At 35.0% G+C, this 21,829-nt stretch overlaps 2 protein-coding genes and 1 pseudogene across 2 annotated transcripts; all 3 read left to right on the plus strand.

Moving 5' to 3' along the window:
• Nucleotides 1–3,820: 3,820 nt before the first annotated feature.
• On the plus strand, nt 3,821–6,203 carry LOC134237960 (uncharacterized; annotated as a pseudogene).
• A 4,659-nt stretch (nt 6,204–10,862) lies between these two features.
• LOC134237961 (uncharacterized) lies at nt 10,863–11,672 on the plus strand. The gene has a single exon (XM_062720094.1). It carries the CDS (start codon nt 10,863–10,865, stop codon nt 11,670–11,672), a length of 810 nt encoding a protein of 269 aa, XP_062576078.1.
• A 5,379-nt stretch (nt 11,673–17,051) lies between these two features.
• On the plus strand, nt 17,052–21,019 carry LOC134237963 (uncharacterized). Its single transcript, XM_062720095.1, has 5 exons — nt 17,052–17,189; nt 17,439–17,808; nt 18,646–18,771; nt 20,001–20,130; nt 20,722–21,019. The coding sequence occupies exons 2-5, from the start codon at nt 17,493–17,495 to the stop codon at nt 21,017–21,019; spliced, it is 870 nt and encodes a 289-aa protein (XP_062576079.1). The 5' UTR covers nt 17,052–17,189; nt 17,439–17,492.
• The last annotated feature ends 810 nt before the right edge of the window (nt 21,020–21,829 follow it).

Genomic DNA, 21,829 nt, shown 5'->3' on the forward strand with positions numbered 1-21,829 from the left:
TTTTGGAATTCTTTATAGGACTATTTGCAAAGCAACAGTAGGTCTTCCGTCCTTTTTGCCCGGGAAGTAACTTTTTTTTTAAAAAAAAAAAAGAGTAATGACGTCTCCAAAAATTTAAAACACTCAGATATGTATTGATTATGGCAAAAGTAAGCCATTTTCGACTACTTCTGGTTTGACCGGAAGTGACGTTGACGACGGAAAATTGAGTTTTATGCTTCCAATGACATATATTACCCAAAAACATGTCAAGAACGGCAAAAAATATGCATTTTATGACTACTTCCGGTTTGACCGGAAGTGACGACGCCGGACGTAATTTGATGACTGCAATAGGATGCGCTTGACATTTTGTTCAACTTTGCTTCTTAATTTTTTATCGCTACTTATCTTCATATGACGTCACTATACAAAAAAGCTTTATCGGTCATAGACATAACAAAGCTGAGGTTAGCACAGCCACATGCAATTTAAACCAAAACTGAGGTTAGTACAGCCACATGCAATTTAAACCAAAACTGAGGTTAGCACAGCCACATGTAATGTATAACAAAGCTAAGGTTAGTACAGCCACATGTAATGTATAACAAAGCTGAGGTTAGTACAGCCACATATAATTTATAACAAAGCTGAGGTTAGCACAGCCACATGTAATTTAAAACAAAACTGAGGTTAGTACAGCCACATGTAATTTATAACAAAGCTGAGGTTAGCACAACCACATGTAATTTATAACAAAGCTGAGGTTAGCACAGCCACATGTAATTTATAACAAAGCTGAGGTTAGCACAGCCACATGTAATGTATAACAAAACTGTTCACAGAGAACGGTATACTGAGGCTGAAGGGGGACAATCCTGTTGTACAAAGTTGAGGTAGGCTGTATCACGTTAAATTCGACAATGAAATGATTTACTTCAGTGAATTATACTGGAGCAGCAAGCCTGCGTAGAGAACATTATGTCATCTCTGTATATCCCACCATCAGTTCAGCTACATTTTTGAGGTCTTGAGCTGCAGACATGTGGATAAAACGAGAGCCCAGACAGCATTACACGATTTACAGGTCTTAGTCCATCAGGACCAGGAGATAGAAATTCCTTCCCGACTCAGAGACATATCATGGCAGATTCTGGGAATCTGTCAACAGGTGACAGGGAACCTACTGGATGCCTTATACTCATTCAGACAATCTTTTGAACAATACCCATAACATGAAACTCAAAAAATTTCAATTATAAGAATCATTATAATCATATTCAGATGTTTAGAGGGTTTTTAATGTACTTGACTAACTGTGTGGCTAAACTTTGAATTGTTGCTAAGCAAAGAAAGTAACCAAGCAGTGCTGTATCTAAATCTTGTAAAGGGTTTATTGAATAAATGAAACTTATTAGAGATCTAACTTCTACGTTTTTATGTTTTAATCCATGCAGGGATAAAAATTCTCAGCTATATTTTCTAAAATAAAAGGGGGTGTAGGCATCATCGAGTATATTTTGAAGATATTGATTATGGGTTTTATTAAGAATAATGATTTTGATTTATTCAATTCTCAACCAGTCATAGCTTACAGCAAACACAAGAACATAGGTGACGAGTTTATCAGGTATCACCTAAAATGAACACAATGATTTATGTCGACTAACTCCTGATGAGCCTTCTTAATAGCCGAAACACTCTACAACTACTTGCATAATTCAAATCAAATTTATCTGCTCTTTGCAAAAAAAATGTTTACTATAAGTGTGGTTTGGAGTGTTGGGTCCTAATAAATCTCTTACAGGTTTGACTGATTGGTGTCGCTAACTTTCACACTGTCCCTAATTTTGTTATTTCTCTGAAGAACATTTTTCTGGGTAAAATCTATGGTGAAGCACAATGAAATTCATTTATTAGATGGTAAAGATTTCACAAGGAAAATTGGGAGTGTCTGCCTCGGAGTTCCTTTATTAGTTCTCATAGTTGTAAATGCCCAAGATAACCGTCCATTCTTTATAAGTGCAAATGACTACACTCTCGTATGAAATATATGGATATAACGAACAGTATTCAAGATCAAAAGTCCATAAAACAATGCAACACAGGAGTCGAGCAAACACGAACCTCTAAAACATCAGAGGTGGGATCAGGTGTCACGGAGGAGTGAGAATCCGGAAAACATCAGAAGTGGGATCAGGTGTCATGGCGGAGTGAAAATCACCTGCTTACCGGTCACACCTTCTGTGCGCTCCTTGGCATGATTGGGAAATAACGAAAAATCCGTCGTCTCTTCAGTGTGTAAATAAAGGTTCTACAATTAGATCAAGAACGTCAGTCAGCATTTGGCTTAATGACAAATTGTATTTGCTGTCAAGGTCATTGTATCGATTATATAACTGACTTTTCTCGAATATGTCAAATTATCAGATTATCATAAGACTCTTTTCTTCTCTAATATACAGATTTTTCTGACGGAATTCCAAGTGATCTTAAAGCGGGTTGATTTCATTAAATGTTCTCTGCAACCATTCAATCAAATTATTCGAATTGATTTTTATCTTTAATCAGCAAAATTGTACACTTTACAATTCAACCAGTTATAAATATATAGGAAGTTATTGATAATGTCCAATAAACCACTATGGTTTTAAGGATATTTAAATTGCAAGGAATACTCGAATAAACTTTTATCTAGTCATCTATTGATTAGCAAAATTTAACACTGTACAATTCAAACATTTATTTATGATTATTTGAAACTGTTGTAATAAACAAAAAAAAAATATATTTACATCTACTAAACAAATAAAAAAAAGAACATATGTCTTGGAAAAAATACTCGAATTAAATGTAATCTACAGTAATCTTTTTATCAGTAAAATTTTGTAAATAAGCAAAAAACAAAAACAAAACAAAAAAAACCAAAAAAACCAAAAAAAAAACATTTACAACCCAACCCTCCCAGCACAAATGTCTTGTCTAAAGAAAACATATTTATTCATTTATTGTCTTGCAATCTTGTGCTACAGACAAGTAAACACAAAGATAGCACAAGAGTACCAACAGCTCTAGATGATGTACAGACCCTAGTTTACTATGATCAGGGACAGTGTATACCTAGAGATAACCGAGACATATCATGGCAGATTCTGGGGATCTGTCGACAGGTCACAGGAGACCTCTAGGCTGCTTTATACAAATACAAACTGCTTAAGAAATAATAGAAACATAATCCCCTTTCCTTAAGTAATAGGGGACTAACAAAAAAATACTTTGGTCAACAATAATTATGTTATAGTTAACGGTAGTTAGTACTTTGACTTACTCTGAAACTATTCTCTGGAACTTTTTCATGATCTAGAGGCTTTATTTAATTTTTCTTAGATTGCATATTAATGTAATTTTGACAACATAATTTAATATTCAAGAAATGGTTCTTTTTTTAAAATCAGAAATAAAATAATAGTAATTTTAAAAAATAAAACATATTTATCTGAAATTCATACTAAGAATAAATTGATTTACTGAAATAAAAACATTGATTTACTATTGTTAATCATAGTTAACTTCAATAAACTATAGGTAATTATAGCATTCCTTTTTTTTGGGGGGGGGGTCGAGCAGATTTCCTTACAAATGTCCCCGTTTCCCAGATGGGTTCAATACTATTTTTAGTTACAGAGCATTATAATTACCTTGCCCTATAAATGCCATTTTATTTATTTTATTTTCTCAGAGAACACAAAAGGTAAAAGGTAGATATAAAATGAAAGAAGATTTAAAGGGATTTTCTGTACTATTTATAGCACCTGGTAATTTTCATATCTTACCTGTAAAAATGAATTCCTTTAGAACTTCACCAATGTGAGTTTTAATTAATATTTGTGTATTACTTTAATTTTTGGATCACTTAAACTTCATATACAAGAAAACACTTTTATTTTCTTCTATTTTGCTCTTTGTAAATTTAATGATATGCTGAGAACAATTGATCATGATTCACAATGAAAGTGAATTTTCATTGTAAAAGTAAAAGCAATTTTTGAAGGCTGAAAGTTAAATAATTATAGATTAGCCAATAAAAATATAATCTTATAAAAATTATGTAAGTATTGAATGGTTAAGTAAATAACATATATCACGTTTATCAAGACATCTTAAATTCTCTTTAATCATCATTAGAAAGACAGCCCTACAAGGTGTGTCTGAGTCAGTGTTCCTGGGACTGTGTGTTAAACTGGGGACTTCACAACTGGTGGCCATGAGGAGAGATGTAGCAGACATCTGGGATATGGTGGTAAATGAATTGATAAAACGTTATGAGATCAGTCAGATGATAAGTGGAAGTCTCAGAGAAGGATTCAGACTGAATGGATCAGATGTAGACTATATGATGTGGCCAAATAATCACCGTGTGATCTGGGAATTCTCTCAGTCTCAGTATTACAACACACACAGACAAACACTGATCCTCTGTGACTGTTCTGATAGTCCACCAGGATTCACTTTTTTATACTTACTGTCACCAAGCATGGACAGAACAATCCAGAGAACCTGTCTTAGAATAAATGATAAGCTCTATATCGCCAGTTTAGAATACAGAAAGATTATGTGTTCTTCAACTTTTTCTGACTCCATTCCACATGGACCCTGCGCAAGCGGATTTCATGAATCACTTGAATATGATTTTGTCCACTGCTTTCTAAGTGATTTTTGGCCTCCATCTGCCTCCTCTTGGATAGAAAGATGTCACTCCTGGCCCAAGTCTCATATTGTTGATGATATAGTACAAAATGGATGTCACTTTGTAGCAATAGGACATAAATTAGAACATCATGTGCACAATGAATGGAGAATTTCTTTCTCTCTTGCAGAACATAAACTTGTGTGTGCTATGAATCACTCTCAATTCTTAACTTATGGCTTGCTTAAATTGTTCTTAACAGAAATAATTAACAATGGTAAAAGTGATGATGATAAATTACTGTGTTCCTATCACATGAAGACAGCAGTTTTCTGGGTGTTACAGCAGAATACATTACAACATTGGTGTCCACAAACTCTCCTGGAGTGTTTTTGGGTTTGTTTCAAACTCATCCTTAAGTGGTTTTATGAGGGCGTATGTTTTAATTTTTTTTATTCCCCAAAATAACATGTTTCTGAGTAAAGTCCATGGTGAAGCACAGCATCAGATATTTATAAGACTAAATGGGTTTTATGAGAAGGGTTTAGCATTCCTGCTACACATTCCCTCCATTAGATCTTATATCATAAATGTCCTTCACAACCCCCACCTCTCCATCTGTACAGATGAACATACTCTGATTTCTGAGACCAAGTTTGATAGAGAGCTATTGAAGGAGATATATAGATTTGAAACACTTTAGACACCAAACCTAGAAACCTGTATGAGATATTTACATACAGTAGAACAGATGATAGGTTCACCCCTCCTGACACAGTATCAAGTCATGATGCTACAGAAAGTTACAGCTTCTGTCCTTCAGAGAACTGCTTTTATATTACATATGGAAACTTACACACATAAAAACAAACAGAGGTATAGAGCTGACAAAATGTCCTGTCACATGCTGAAATTAGCAGCCAAGTTTGGATGTATATTTATAACTGACATGATGCACATAGCCATGTATTATTACAAAACACTTAGATACATGGAAGCTTTATCTTTTATAGATATGATCAAGGACAAGTTAATACAGCCATATTTGATATATAGGTTTAATATAGATACAGGGATGTATACTGAGACTGTAGGGGGACATTCCTGGTCTACAAAGATGAGTAAAGCTGTAGCATGGAATATCATACTATACAATGAAATCCATTACATCAGTGAATTGGTACAAGAACAACAGTCTGCCCAACAGAATGACTGGTCTGCATTATATGTCCCACCATTTGTATTGGTATACATGCTAGAGATCTTGTGCTACAGACATGTAGACACAATGAGAGTACAATCAGTTCTAAATGATTTACAGTCCCTAGTTAAATCTGGTCATGGACAGCGTATACCTTTAGATTACAGAGACATATCGTGGCAGATTCTGGGGATCTGTCAACAGGTGACAGGGAACCTCCAGGCTGCGCTATACTCGTATCAATATTCACTCTACCAGATGTCATTTCAGAAAATAAAGACTGCCACAATAATCAGAATTATAACGGCAATCTATAAGCTCTTTAGTGTCTTTTAGTTATTATGTATCACATGCTGATGCGTCGCAAGAAAAACGTGACAGAAGCAACCGATTCTTAGATGCAGCGTAGAGTAACAATAATTGCAGATCTTTGTATAACATCCATCTCTCTTCTGTTACACGTAAAATTAACTTTAAATACTAATGAAAATCAGTGATTCTAAATTTGTTTCCATTTATATCATAATAATTTTTCTTTGTGAAAGTTGTAAACTGTGTTTGTAAAAAAAAAAGCCAAAGTGTTTTACAAATTATAAGTTTATTTTTCAAGAAGTTTTGTAATAATCTTAAATTTGAAGTCTCTATTTACCATTATTATATACATGTCTAATGTTTGTAATAAAAAGCATTCAGAACAGAAAGAATATCAATTTACATATTTTTTTTAATTCGTTTTAATTTTCAAGATGACACTTTGGAAATAAATAATTATATTTTAGACATTCAAGCACCCTATTTAAAGAGTTAAAAAAAGACACGTATTTAAATTAAATGTACAGTGTACAATATTTCATCCTTAGATCGAGCTGATTATCTCCTTATAAACTTTTCAAATATTTTCAAAAGATAACAAGTCTTCCATGTAAACAAATGATACAGAAAGACAAATGACAAATTAATTTTAAGGACAGATGATACGTTCCTATTATAAAAAAAATTTTCCCCAAGAATTTGTCTTTGAAGTAATGCTGTTTTAACAAGTTAACTCACAAAAAATTGAGGTACATTACCAGGAATTTGTGCAGTATACCAGTGGATGGTGTTGCCTATTAATCTCTTTGGGAAAAAAACAATAAAAATTGCCGAAATATAAAAGTTAAGCGTTAAATTTTTTAAGACAATTAAAAACAAGTTTATAGAAATTACAAGGTAAATATAATTTTAAATATCTTTCATATATCACGAAAATACACAAAACAGATTTCTGAGGAACGTATCGTCTGACCTTAAGTAAAAAAATCTTATCATGGTGAAAGTGAATGGAGATTCAACATTCATCTACAATGCAGATAAATAAATTTTGGCCTCAAGATAAAAATGGTCCTTATAAGTAATGTATTTCAATCTTAAAGTAAGTCTTTATCCAAATTTGTGTTCTGAGCAATTTTTTTTTTCATTTTTAATTTCTTGTTTAATATATCATATTCTTTACTTTTTCATCTTTAACTGGCTACCTGAGAGAAATATGTATCTCTAAAGACCTACTGACAACAAATTTCCTTAAGACTGGATTATTTTTTTCAAATGCATGTACATTGCATTTATGGAAATGATTCAGGTAACTGTAAATCGCTTTTCATTAATTAGGGTAGGCTGTCATTCTCATGTATATAATAATAATAATATTTATAAACAACAAAAACTATAGCTAGAAATAATTTTGTCTCGCTTATAAAAAGGTATCTCGTAAAAATAATGCTTGGGAAAATATAATGATATACAGTTATAATTATTATTTCATAAAATAATAAAAGCAATTATCTGTTACACGGCTGGTTCTGAATTTCCTCACAAAGCTGATTTTAAGTAGTGCCATTTTGATCTATTTGTGTTATTCTGTGAGTACAGTATTGAAACAGCTGATTTCTACTTTACAAGATACATGTCAATTTGTTTTCCAATTTCCGAAGCAATACATGTAAAAAGATTATTTTCTATTAAGGTACTCAAAAGCATTCAGCTGAGTGTTAATTTTTTAGGAGCATGCAATATAAGTTTAGGAAAGAACCCCAATACCATGAGGAGATGGGATAACATGATTACCAATTATTCTATTTCTGCATCATTCAAATTAACAATATTTGTTTACAGAATCTAATACTTTTTTCAAATGAAATATATTGAGATAACGAACAGTAATCAAGATCAAAAGTCATGAACAATACAAAATAGGAGCGGTGAAACATGGACCTCCAAAATATCATATGGGATCAGGTGCCATGGAGAAGTGAGAATCCCCTGTCGACTGGTCACACCCGCCGTGTGCTCCTTGTCATGATCGGGAAATAACGGAAAAATCCGTCGTCGATTCATTGTATAAATAATGGACAAACAATTTGTATGAAAAACGTCAGTCAGCATTTGACTCAATGATAAATTGCATTTGGTGGCAAGGTCATTGTAACGACCGTACAACTTATGATTGATTGATTGATTGTATATTGTTTAACGTCCCCCTCGAAAAATGTTCATTCATATGGAGACGTCACCATATGCTGGTGAAGAGCATAAATGTTGACCTTTACTCGGCACCGAGGGCCATTGAGGAGTGAGGGATCTTTATCGTGCCAACTTCTGCCGCTGACATGGGGCCTCGGTTTTTAAGGTCTCATCCGAAGGACCCGCAACTTTCACTTCAAAGTGCCGAGCGCATGGCGAAGGAACAGCTAATTGCTACCCATTTTTTATCGACTTATTTAGACGCGGTCGAGATACGAACTCACGACCTCCCGATCACGGAGCGGGCGCTCTACCGACTGAGATACCGTGAACGATACGACTTACGAAATGATGGCTTTAAACGAGACTGCTGATATTCTTGTTTCATCAATTTGTTTTTCAATAATTTACCTTGTTTTAGAAATTATTCATACGTATAGCAAGCTCTTCATTCATTCTTTCTTTATTTATTTATTTCCTCCTATTATAGATTCATGAACATATAAGAATAAATATTGGAAAGACAAAAGATAACTTTACATAAGGGCTTATTATTTTTATGAGTACAAAAGTAAATTTGAAAATGAGCTTAAGCTCGGAGAAATTAACATGTACGTTTGCCACAAAGTTAATGTACAGGGATTAGAAATATCTAGTCCATTCAAGAGAACGCCGTTGTCATTCTGTGATAGACCGCTGCCACATCTCTTTCATAATGAAGTTGAAGATATGGAGTTCCGTGGCCCGTTTTACAAAAGGACTTACGACATAAGACTAGATTTAATTCTTCATATAACTTTTTAATTAACATTATATAGAAAATTATTTTTAAATTTTTCAAAGGAATGTGTTAAGATATTTTTACACAAACAATTTCAGGGAAAATTATTAATTTTGCATAATTTTACAATAATCTGAAGTTTTTGGTCTTAGTCGTAAGTTCTTTTGTAAAACGGGCCCCTGGTGTGTCAACGTTCAAGAGTAAGGGTGTTGGCACTGAGCAGAAATAAATATCATTCATTTCCTGAGAGCCCTGAAAGTTCGGCGCCTAGTTAGATGTCGTAGTCCTCAATCACAGTTTACCACCAGGCGTCGCGATACAGAGATGTTTCAGGGCAGACAGTAGTCATGTGCTCAAACACGATCGTGAAAGATTTTGCGCAGAGGCAGCATGTTTCCGGTAGTGTATCTAAAGGGGTCCATAGCTTAACAATGAATTTACACAGAACAATTTCATGAATATTTTTTGGGATGGTCCACAGATGCTTAGATGGTTTGCTTGCGCAGGGAATGCTTAATCCAGTCAGGGTCGGCAAGCATTCGGTTGAGCGAAAAGACATCTAGAGAAACGAGGTGACAGAGGATTTCAATAATGTATTTTCCACTGAGACATATTGGGGAAGAATCCACTTTCGAGATAATCAGTTAACACACGGTTTAAATTGTATTTCAAGAGTGTAGGAATTATGTCCTGAATAAACCCATAATATTTATAGTACTGGTGATAAAAAGGCAGGAGAACAGTCGAATGATAAATACTCGCTTGGTAAGGTAAGTTATGTTGACTTCTCTGCTGTGATTGGAGGGAGATTTAAAAGGCTTTCGCACATGTCTGATCTTGTATGATGGGGCATTCCAATAAAATTCTTAACGACGAAATGTTGGAATGCGTTGTGTGTTCCTATGTCTTTTGTCCGAAGATTGCACCATAATTCGCTGCTGTAAAGAACTGATGGTAAGATAACTTTTTTTAAATACATTTTGGCTCTGTTATTGGTCTGAGCTGTTCGATTTTTTTTAATGCAAAATATGCTTGCCGTCCTTTTGCGCTAGCATTAGATGTTCTTTCGCCAGGGTCAAAACTGGAACTTCAGAGAATCCAAGATGATTGTATACGAGTTGGAAAATTCAATGAGTTCATTACCGAGACGCAAGCTTACAGTGTCAGCAGGATTTGGACGTTTTTGGTGGAAGTAGAGAACATTAGATTTTGCGTTTTAAAATCGTTTTAGAAATTATTCATACGTAGAGCAAGCTCTTGCATATCGAATCAACTGAATAAATAAACTCCGTTTGCAGGTGATGAAGGTATATTGCTGCATAAGTAAGGCGTCACACTGTCACGATTTTTGCTACGATTCCACACAACTTACAAAAAACCATAAATCGCCACGCTAGCCTAGCATTATTTGACAGAGGGTGATTTTTTCCAGTGTGTCACGATACGACTACGATGTCCGCTCAACAATGTACGAGGCTTATTCGATAACAGAGCGAGTTTTGGCGAGTAATGTACGAGCAAAGACGATCACAAAACGAACGCAATACGATCTTTATACGAATTTGTACGATAAAACGCGATTTTATACGATGCTCTTGCGAATATCTACGAGTCTTTACGATGCATATACGAGTTCTTACGAGTATACTTGGTTTGAGTATATATATCGAGGGGTTGCTTGAAATTCTTTAGCATAGTTTCGAAGTTGTATAATTATGACAGTAGCTACAGTGCGGAGGCATCAAGTGCTGCAATATTTGGGGGAACTTGAACAGAATATTGCTGAAAATGACGAGGCAATTGCGCATTTATTACACAACGGACGTCCACGGAGGCAAAGAAGAAGATACTGGATAAGACCCTGGATCACTAGACGTACTCAGTATGGATATTTTGATCGTCTGATGAAAGAACTTGAAACGGAGGATGTATTCAAAAAGTTGGCCATAACACTTCGGTATTTAGCAACAGGAGAGTCATACACAAGTCTTATGTACGGATTTCGAGTTCCACATAATACAATTTCCTTGCTGATTCGAGAAGTTTGTGAAAGTATAATAGCGGAATATGCTAATGAAGTAATTGCATGTCCTACAACTACAGATGAGTGGCAACAGATAGCTGAGCAGTTCAAAAATAGATGGAACTTGGACCATGTCATTGGTGCTTTGGATGGGAAGCATATTGCTATAAAATGTCCCCGAAACGGGGGTTCACTTTATAACTACAAAGGGTTCCACTCCCTCATTTTTATGGGGCTTGTTGATGCTGATTATAAATTCATTTGGGTTGACGTAGGTGCAAATGGTTCTGCATCAGATGCTACTGTGTTTAACAACTCAGAATTAAAAGATGTCACCAAAAATCAAAATATTGGATTTCCAGAAGCTGACCCTCTACCAAATGATAACAGAAACATCCCGTATTTCATCGTGGGTGATGACGCCTTCCCTCTTAGGACATGGCTTATGAAACCATTTGCAAGAAGGACTTTGACCAATGAGGAGCGTATATTCAATTATTGACTCAGCAGAGCAAGGCGCGTTGTAGAAAACGCATTTGGAATACTTGCCAACAGATGGCAATGCCTCTTAGCTCCCATGCGCCAAGAACCAGAAACTGTTTCATCTATTGTATTAGCATGTTGCTGTCTTCATAATTTGATGCGAATGAGATTTCCAAATCTCCAAGACGAAAAATCTTGATCAGGAAGATCTAAATCATCACGTGGTTCCGGGGGCTTGGAGAGACTGTGCAAACCTTACAGATTTGGATAACGTTGGTGGATGCAATCGAGCAACTATAGCAGCAAAGACCCAGAGGCTCTACCTGAAGCATTACTACAACTCACCCGTTGGGGCGGTTCCCTGGCAGAATGACATGATATAATGACTATGATTTAGAGATTTATAAGTGTGTTCTGATGATTCTTCTGACGACCGTTTGATTGTTAATGTACTACATTGTAAATTATTAAATAAATCAGGACATTGTTTTAAATTTATTGTGTATTAATAAACGTGAAACATTGGACAATGTTAATACTCATTCTCTGAACAAACCAGAAATAAAACAAACTTAAAATACAAACTCGTAATAACATATGTGTATACTGAAAATGAACAACTGAATCACATGTACATTTACTTGTAGATCAGTAACTTTAATGTCTTATGATAATTATTACAGTGCAATGTACTTTGCAAAGAAAAGAATAATAAAAATAAAATAAAACACCAATCATGACTAAAAATGTTTCATTCCGTGAATGGGCAAATTAAAAAAAAAAGGTTTGGATTTTTTCCTCAAGAAAAGGAACCTTCACAATTCTGAGTGCTATATATTATTGATTTTTCGGCATGAAGGTTAGATTCATCACAAGGTAAATCTGACTGAAGGTTGTTTAGAAATGAACTGATGTGGAAGGAGTTTGAGGACGATCTTGGAGTTGACTGAACATGTTGTTGTTGGTCATAACGAGGCTGTGTTGTGTCCCAGTTGATTGGTTGAAAACCGCCACAACTTTGTCGCTGTTCTACACTTGCTCTTTGCTGTTGCTGAGATGATGACAAATTTGTCAGATTAGAGGCTTGTGCTCTTTCTTTTCGTATTCTGTTGAATAATTCCAAAGGAGACTGTCGAAAAACTGTCGAAGATATTGTTCCCACAAGTCGTCATGGATATAAGGAAGCATGGTGCCCATCCAATTTGCCCAAGCTGTGCGGGTATTATCTGCTGACTTGACAAGCTCGTCAATTCTGTTCTGCAGTGTCTTTGACTCCGTAACCCTCTCATTAAGCTGAGCTAACATGTCCGAATCTCTGATGTTTGTTTTCTTTTTTGCAGTACGTGCCTTCATGCTTGGAAAGTTTGTAGAGCTTGGGTCTTAAGTGACAGTGGAAAAGTTACACGGTTGATTTCCTTGATCGTCTTCCTCATTTTCGATTTCCTCTTCACTATCGACCGTCTGAGGTGTGTCAGGTCTATCTGAGCTGTCAAGGCCCAATTTTGTCCGGAGCTACAGCAATAAAATAATTTATCAAAAATAAATAGAAGGAAAAAAATATAGTTGTCTGCATTTATAAGTAGTGTAATATATGATACTTACACTTACGGCTTGTCTACTGAATACACGAACTTTATGGCCGGATAGGAAAGAAAATGACTCTTTGACCCGTTTGTCTCTCTCAGTAAGTTCCTTACGGCCGTCACCTGATTTCGTTTGAGACAATGTTCCATACATTGTGCGCATACTTTTATACCAGATTTGTAAATCTTCCACTAAAAAGAAAACATGCAAAATTGTTATGTAAATTAACAAAACAATTGTGTCAAGAGTAACAATTTTCTCAAAATGCAGCATTTAATATAAAATTCATGCCTGAAACATCCATTTCTTGAGCCCTCTCCTGCCAAAGGCGCTGCTTTTTCTGTGTATCTTTATATTCTTTTGAGCCGTTATTGTAAAATATAGGGTGGTTCTTAAGCCATTCAACAAATTATGCCTCTTGTTCCTCACTAAAATTAAGGTTCTGTCGCCGCTTTTTATGTAACGGCTCTGATTCTTGTGGAGGTGGTTCTTCTGTAACTGTTCTTCAATTTTAGGACTACAAGTCTTTTCAGTTTCTTTTTGAGTTTTCTTCCCCTTTTGTCTTGGCGGCATTTTGATTTTTGACAGGAAAATCAACAGATATCTTCTTTTATGGTCAACGCGTATTCGTACAATCGTACTATTTCGTAGTTCACTCGCACGGTACTTGTATTGCACTCGCCGTCAATCGCCTGTGTTCGTATCATAGTCGCATGAAATCGTACGACATTCCTTTTGAGTCGAGAAACACTCGCAAAAACTCGTGGGACAATCGCAATAAATCGTAGGAAACTCTCAGAGTCGGAAGTTCTACGATTTTAGCGAGTGTCCCACGAATGTTGAAGATTTACAACGGTTATGTGTACGAGTGTATTGCGATTACTGTACGATCGCTTACGGATAATTAAAAATCGTATCTGGCCACGATTGTTTTGAACATGGAACATGGAACACTACGACTATCTCTACGATGAACTCCGAATTACCGCGAGTTTTTAACTCGTACTCTGTCGTAGCCAAAAATCGTGACAGTTTGACACGGGCTTAAGGGAAGTTGACGATAGAATGTCATCACGTTTATCAAAGATCTGGGTTTTTATATAATCAATAAGGGTCTTTCTCAAATAAAATACCCATACATGTGTATATGAAACAGATATGGCAAACTCTGTGATATCTTTTATCTTAAGCTCACCAGGATATAAAAACTTCGATATGAAAAGGGTGTTGCTAAAACGCGGAACGGAAAACGGAACGGGAAGCGGAACGGAACGGAAAACGGAAAATATTATTTTCGATTAGATGATTTAAAATGCATAAATTTTCTCAGAAACGATGTACTTTATACATATTTAATCACTCCTTAATAAATACCAGTTGATTTAGTCATGTTAAGTCTCTTACGAAATCCGCTGAAATAGTAGTGACGTAGCATCCCTTTTGAAAGGGGGGGGGGGAGGAGAAAAAAGTCGAACTTGACAAGCGAAAAAAAAAGACAACTGAGGATAAATTCCGACTCCAATTTCTTTCAGTACTATTTTTTTTACACCAACTTACTACATTAATATTTACAGACAGAAAGTGTTGGGAGTTTCAATGAACATTTCGTTTTTGTTTTTGTTATTTTTTGGTAAACAGTTGAGGGGGGGGGGGCAATATTTGGTATCTAAATGAATAATGGTAATTGGTAAGAAAAATAAAAAGTAAAAAAAAAAATCTTAAGATTACTATTAGAGCACACTTTCCGGCAAGCCCGGATAAACACTTCGATTGTAAAACTGGTTGTTAAATTTTATACAAAATAGAATCGCTTCCTGTCAACTTAATTCTTGGAGAGATGCTATGGAGTTGTAAATCTTAACTGTAATAAAATTACTGTATCATCTTTACATTCAGTGAAGATAAAGTGTGATTTTTTGGAAGGGGGGGCGTAAAACATTTAGAGTTTGTTTTTCCTCTCAGGTATGAAAAGTTGCGATAAAAGGGAAATTCCTTTGCAAGAAAATTTCTTATATTTCAGCAATAAATTCAATTTGCATATCATGCCACTCATGGATTTATAGGGGACTAGGACCCCTCTCCTTTTTGTGACCAAAATATAAGATTCAATAAATAAATCAATTTTTTGTGTGACTGAGGGTACCTTCGACGACCTTAGCTGCCCTCCTTTTCAAGATTCCTGGATTCGCCAATGCATGCATAATCTGAACGTCATAACTAGTTCTTTTTTCTTTACTGATACACGTATGTTTGTATACTTACTACTAGTCTTTTTCCTTCGACCTATTTCAGAACAAGATTTTTTGTTTTTTAAGCATACTTAAAAAATAATTTGAACGCAACGTTTGACAGATTGATACTCAGGATTTGAGTCTTGTTATTTGAGTCTTGTTAGTACATCTATTACAATATGTATTTCATTGACCATCGCATGTACATGTGCAAGTTTTGAGGAACGCATGATTCATGTATATATCATATTTTACGATAATTTTTCATTATATATGATGCCTTTTATATCATGAATAATGCTTATGTTAATGATTTAACATACAACGAAAAAACCAAATCCAAACGGATTTTAGATTGAATATGTCAACGGAGAAAAAATAAAATTTAATTCTATTATAGATCCATTTTTTCTTTCAAATATTAGTAAAGTCTGATTTATAATTTAATAAAGCAAATATACCTGTCCTCTATTCCAATAGGTGTTCATTAATCATTGTACAGTAATTATATGTTTACATAGTTAATTATTTATTTACACAAAAATTCCACCTATTCCCATATAAAATCTTACCTTTTTCTATCCGATTTTCAAAAAGTGAGAATAGGTAAAATGAACCTATACATACTTCTACTAAACACAAAAAAGGAAAAAAATGTCTTGTTTAGCTAGAAAACATGTGCTACAGATATGTAGACATAATCAGAGTATACGGACAGCTCTAGATGATCTACAGACCCTAGTTCACTATGATCAGGGACAGATTATAGATTTACGAATTAGAGACATATCATGGCAGACAACAGGTGACAGGAACATCCAGGCTGCTCTATACTCATACCAACAATCTCTCAGACTAAGACCACTCAATATAATATTTAATATGATACAAACTGCTTAGGTGACGATTATTTGATTCTGAAGAGTGTGGCAGTGTATCTATTTGAGGATCTGAGGAGTGTTTCAATTTTTTTATTTGTTTGGTTTTTTTTTTTTTTTTTTTTTTTTTTTTTGCTGTCAGACTTTTTTTCAGTGAAGATTCTTTTCTTGATCTTATTGTTGGAAATAAATAATCTGTCCTCCACCGACATAAAAATAAATAGTCTGACTCGGAAAAAAATTCCAGCTCCCCCCCCCCCCAATCAACTACTAGTAGGTCGTCCCCTAAAGAAATGAGAAAAAGTAAACTCCTTTTCTAAAGTGAAAGATGTATTTTTTGGGATCTTCCTTACAAATGTATTACTCTTCCTATTAACTTAACAGGGCCCCATGTTTCCTAGAGGGGTCCCATATCTCTTTAAGTATAAAAATTAACTTTACATGAAATTCTATTCTCTAATTTTACAGATCTCAGAAAACACAAAACGTATTTATTAATGTTACACAAACACGTGTTTGTGTTTGTTTATTCTTGTCATCTATTGGCTGTTAGAATGGTCACCTAGTCAGGTGACATTAATATTCATAGCACGGGCTATTACTGACCGTGAAAGAAATTCTGTATAGGGAAAGCCATTCGAAGGCTCTATTTCGTGCAGTCTACACGTTTTCGTCATTCATCATATTCTGTCATGGGCGATTCTGGAGACGAAATTTTGCTAGAGACTAATGATAATAAGAAAGTTACAAAGGAAACTACTGGTAGTAATCCTCCGTTGGATATTTCGGACGTGGTGAAGCTTGTTACAGGAGTTTTGCAGTCACAGTTTCAAAACCTTTCAGGTCAGCTTAAAGCAGAACAGTCGGAGTCCATTGCTAAGAAACTTAAAGAAAACGCTACTCTTAAGATTAAATCTGAAGGGAATCGCGCTCAGTACGATTTTAATGCTGAAATTCTTGAGGGTCTAGAAAAAGTAGAGATAAGAGCTTTCGAAAATAAAGACAGTGAATCAGTGTCAATAATAGGCGAATTGCGGAAAAAACTGAAAACGCGCCAGAAATATATTCGTATTGCCGATTCATCTCCTGCAGGGTGGAAGACAGTAAACGAGTATCAGTCCAGAGAAATTGCCGACAACTCTGACGATGAGAAGAAAATTAGAAGCGCTGAAAACCGAGCCCTTAGGCAGCAAAGGCAAACCCAGAACAAGCGTTTCCACCCGTATGGCTCCTACAGAGCTTCTACAGCGTCAGCAGCGGCAGGCTCGGCAGCCCAGCTTACTTCTGGTTCTTCCTCTACTGCTACATCTCAGACATATACATATCAGCAGCAGCCCTTTCGTGGCAAACTCACAAGGCGTCAACCACAGCCCAGCGACGTATGCTTCAACTGTTTTTCCACTGGTCACTGGAAAACCAACTGCCCCAAAAACAAGTCACAAAGTCAATGATAAGTATACAGGTTATACAAGCTATTCTACTCTTGCTGGCCAGGTGAAATGCCTTCAGAAAAATAATTCAAAACAAATGTCATTGATAAAGTACAATTTGAAAAGAAATGTTAGTAAATGGAGAGAAATTGGCACAAATCCTTTTATTTTGAAAGTTATTGAATCTGGATATGAAATTCCTTTCGTTTCAAATCCTCCTTCTATGTGTTTTCAAAATAACAAGTCTGCTATTAACAATTTTGAATTTGTTACTTCAGAAATTTCAGATTTGATGGAAAACAAACGTATTTTAGAAGTTCCTTTTCAGCCATTTGTGTGTAGTCCACTGAGTGTCACCGAAAACAAAAATAAAAAGAGATTGATCCTTGATCTAAGTAGGCTAAATAAATATGTCAAGTATGATGAAATAAAATTTGAAGACTGGAAGACGGCATTAGATTATTTTGAAAAGGGTTTTTACTGTATTAAATTTGATCTGAAATCAGGATATCATCACATAGATATAGCTGAGAATTATCAAACTTATTTAGGATTCCAGTGGGAAAACAAGTATTACTGCTATACGGTTCTCCCTTTTGGTCTATCGTCAGCTCCATTCATTTTTACTAAATGCTTAAGACCCATCGTAAAATACTTGAGAAAAAATGGCATTATGATTGTATTATATTTAGATGATGGTTTGGCGTTCGCTTCTACTGAGGACCAATGTCTTTTAGATTCTCAATTTATTCAGAAAACGTTGTCAGGAGTTGGTCTGGTGGTTAATGTTGAGAAATCACATTTTATACCAACACAAGTCATTGAATGGTTAGGTTTAACACGGAATTCAAATCTATTCTCTATTTCAGTTCCGGACAGACGAATCGATGATGCTATCTGTTGTCTACAGAAAACTATCATTCATTTTCCCGATGTAACAGCGAGGGAACTTGCAAGAGTAGTGGGGAAGATCATTTCTATGACTCCAGTAATGGGTAACATTTGCAATATTATGACAAGGTTTTCTTCTATGGAAATTGCTTTCATCAAATTGAAAGAATCATGGGATTCTAAGCTATTTTTCAAGCATAAAGATCAAGTGTTTGAAGAACTAAAATTTTGGGTAGAATGTATGCGTTGTGACAGTACAAGATTTTTACATTCTGTTAAAAGAAAAAACGTAATCATTTATTCAGATGCAAGTAATTCAGCATCTAGTGCATATACTGTTGAAGTTAATTCTAAGGTGTTCCATTTGATGTGGAAAGAACATGAGAAAACTATGAGTTCTACATGGAGAGAGTTGAAGGCCATAGAATTGGCGCTGGCTTCTTTTAAGAAAGAACTACAAAATATGACAGTAAAGTGGTTTACAGATAATCAAAGTTGTGCTAAAATAGTACACTCTGGTAGCATGAAGCATCACTTACAAGTTTTAGCATATAATATTTTCAAAATGTGTGCCGAAAACAAAATTTCCCTCGATGTTCAATGGGTTCCGAGATCAGAAAATGAAAAGGCAGATTTTTTCAGTAAAATTACTGATCACGATGATTGGGAAGTTACTAATGAATTTTTTGAATTTATTAGTTCTATGTTTGGTCCTTTCTCTGTAGATAGATTCGCAAACTTTAACAATCGTAAACTCGTTAGATACAACTCAAAATTTTGGAATCCTGAATCAGAGGCTGTAGATTGTTTTACAAAGAATTGGGTGGGCGAAAACAACTGGCTAGTTCCTCCCATTCATTTGATAGTTTCTACTATAAAACATCTATTAGATTGCAAAGCATATGGTATTTTGATTGTACCTAACTGGCCCTCAGCTGTTTTTTGGCCAATGTTATTCGATTTAGAACTGTCTTATAAGGCGTATGTGAAAGATGTGTTACTGTTTAAAGATACAAGTGAGATAATCAGTCAAGGTCAGAACAAGAACTGTCTATTTGGTTCTATATATTTTGGCTCTGGAATACTTGTGGTACGTTTAGACGCTACAAATTTGTAGTTTATAATGGTGTATTGCAGATGGTTTAGGCCCTGGTACACTTTAAACAAAGATTTTTGCCGAGCTGGGCAAATGTATAGATGATGTATTGCAGATGACAAGTGGTCCTGGTACATCAGAGAGGGTGCATTGCAGATGATGAAGGTCCTGATACACCATATAATATGTTAAAGTTAGAAGATGCTAATTTTTTGCTTTAAAAAACACATTTTTCAGATATATTTAAAGTGGGCAGATGGACGGGAATTAATTGTGGATTACAGGATCATCGTCTAGCGGAACTTGCTTCTGAACTACCCAGATATTGTGTAACATCTAAGGCCGAAAATACAGCAAAACAGTACAGGTATGCTTTTAATACCTTTTGTAAGTGGTGTAGCAGCTTTAACCCTGGGATTCAATCACTTCCTGCTTCGGAAAACAACGTTGCACTATATATTATACATTTAGCAAAACAATGTAAATCGTCTGGCACAATACATTCAGCTATACATGCCATCAGTTGGGCACATAGCCTAGCAGGTTATATAGATCCTTGTGACTCAGCTTTGGTAAAAACTGTTAAGGAAGGGGCAGTTAGAGAGACATCAAAACCAGTGATTAAAAAAGAGCCTATAACGCCTGAACATTTGAAAACTCTGGTTTCTACATTTGGAGAGGATGGAAATTTATACAATTTAAGAACATTGTGTATGTGCTTATTAGGTTTTGCAGGATTTTTGAGATTTTCAGAAATAGTTAACATTCGTTACTCAGATATCTGTATACAGACTAATTGTGTAGAAATTAACATTGTTAAAAGTAAATCAGATGTTTATAAAACTGGTCATAAAGTTTGTATTGCTAGAACATTTTGTGATACCTGTCCTGTAAATATGTTGGAAAAGTTTTTAAAATTGTCAAATGCTGACATGCATTCTCCTCTGTTCTTGTTTAGATCTCTGTCATTTTGTAAAAAATTCCAAACTTATAAACTGAGATCGGATAATCGTCCAATTTCTTATACAAGAGCAAGAGAAATCATATTGGATTCACTTGAAAAGATTGGTTTAGACAAGTGTAAATTTGGTGTCCACAGTCTGAGATCAGGTGGCGCTACCTCCGCAGCCGCCGCAGGTGTTAGCGACAGACTGTTTAAAAAGCATGGGCGGTGGAGGTCGGAAAATTCTAAAGATGGTTATGTTAAAGAAAACCAAATTGAAAAACTTTCAGTTACTAAGAATTTGGGCATTTAGGATATTCGCTTCAGTTCTAATCTTCTTTATCTTCGAAATAATTAAACTCACTTTCAGAGCGCTTCATATCCTATTTCACGAGTCTGTGTTTATTTCATAAATGTTTTATGCTCGTTTGAGTGAAACGAATAAGAACATAAACGTATTTATTAATGTTACACAAACACGTGTTTGTGTTTGTTTATTCTTGTCATCTATTGGCTGTTAGAATGGTCACCTAGTCAGGTGACATTAATATTCATAGCACGGGCTATTACTGACCGTGAAAGAAATTCTGTATAGGGAAAGCCATTCGAAGGCTCTATTTCGTGCAGTCTTATTAGTCCCACCCACCCGCCCATTGCTTAGTTTTGAATGTTATATTAGATTTATACCTTGTTGAAAATATTTATTTTCTATTTTGTAGAATTCGGACATTGACGAGGACAAAGAGATATTATATGTATTGTGTGAAATAATTAAACTGCACTTTCAGAGCGCTTCATATCCTATTTCACGAGTTTGTGTTTATTTCATAAATGTTTTATGTTCGTTTGAGTGAAACGAATAAGAACATAAAGGTAGATATAAAATGAAAGAAGATTTGAAGGGATTTTTCTGTTCTATTTATAGCACCTGGTAATTTTCATATCTTACCTGTAACAATGGATTCCATTAGAACTTTATCAATGTGAGTTTTAATTCATATTTGTGTTTTACTTCAATATCTGAATCACTTTATCTTTATAATTCATTATTACAAAGCTAAGTGAATATCTTGTCAAAACCTTCAAAATAAGGCATAATGCCATGAGTTTACACAAATGATGT

Source organism: Saccostrea cucullata, unplaced genomic scaffold (assembly GCF_032062105.1).
Source record: "Saccostrea cucullata isolate Sc308-1 unplaced genomic scaffold, CSIRO_AGI_Scuc_v1 ctg3345, whole genome shotgun sequence".
Classification (NCBI taxonomy): Eukaryota; Metazoa; Mollusca; class Bivalvia; order Ostreida; family Ostreidae; genus Saccostrea; species Saccostrea cuccullata.

Coding starts and splice junctions, on each gene's coding strand:
- LOC134237963 (XM_062720095.1), top strand. CDS start 17,493: ATGAGAAGAAAATTAGAAGCGCTGAAAACCGAGCCCTTAGGCAGCAAA. Junction 17,809..18,645: donor AGTCAATGATAAGTATACAG/GTTATACAAGCT, acceptor TCTCTATTTCAG/TTCCGGACAGACGAATCGAT. Junction 18,772..20,000: donor TTCTATGACTCCAGTAATGG/GTAACATTTGCA, acceptor CACATTTTTCAG/ATATATTTAAAGTGGGCAGA.
- LOC134237961 (XM_062720094.1), top strand. CDS start 10,863: ATGACAGTAGCTACAGTGCGGAGGCATCAAGTGCTGCAATATTTGGGG.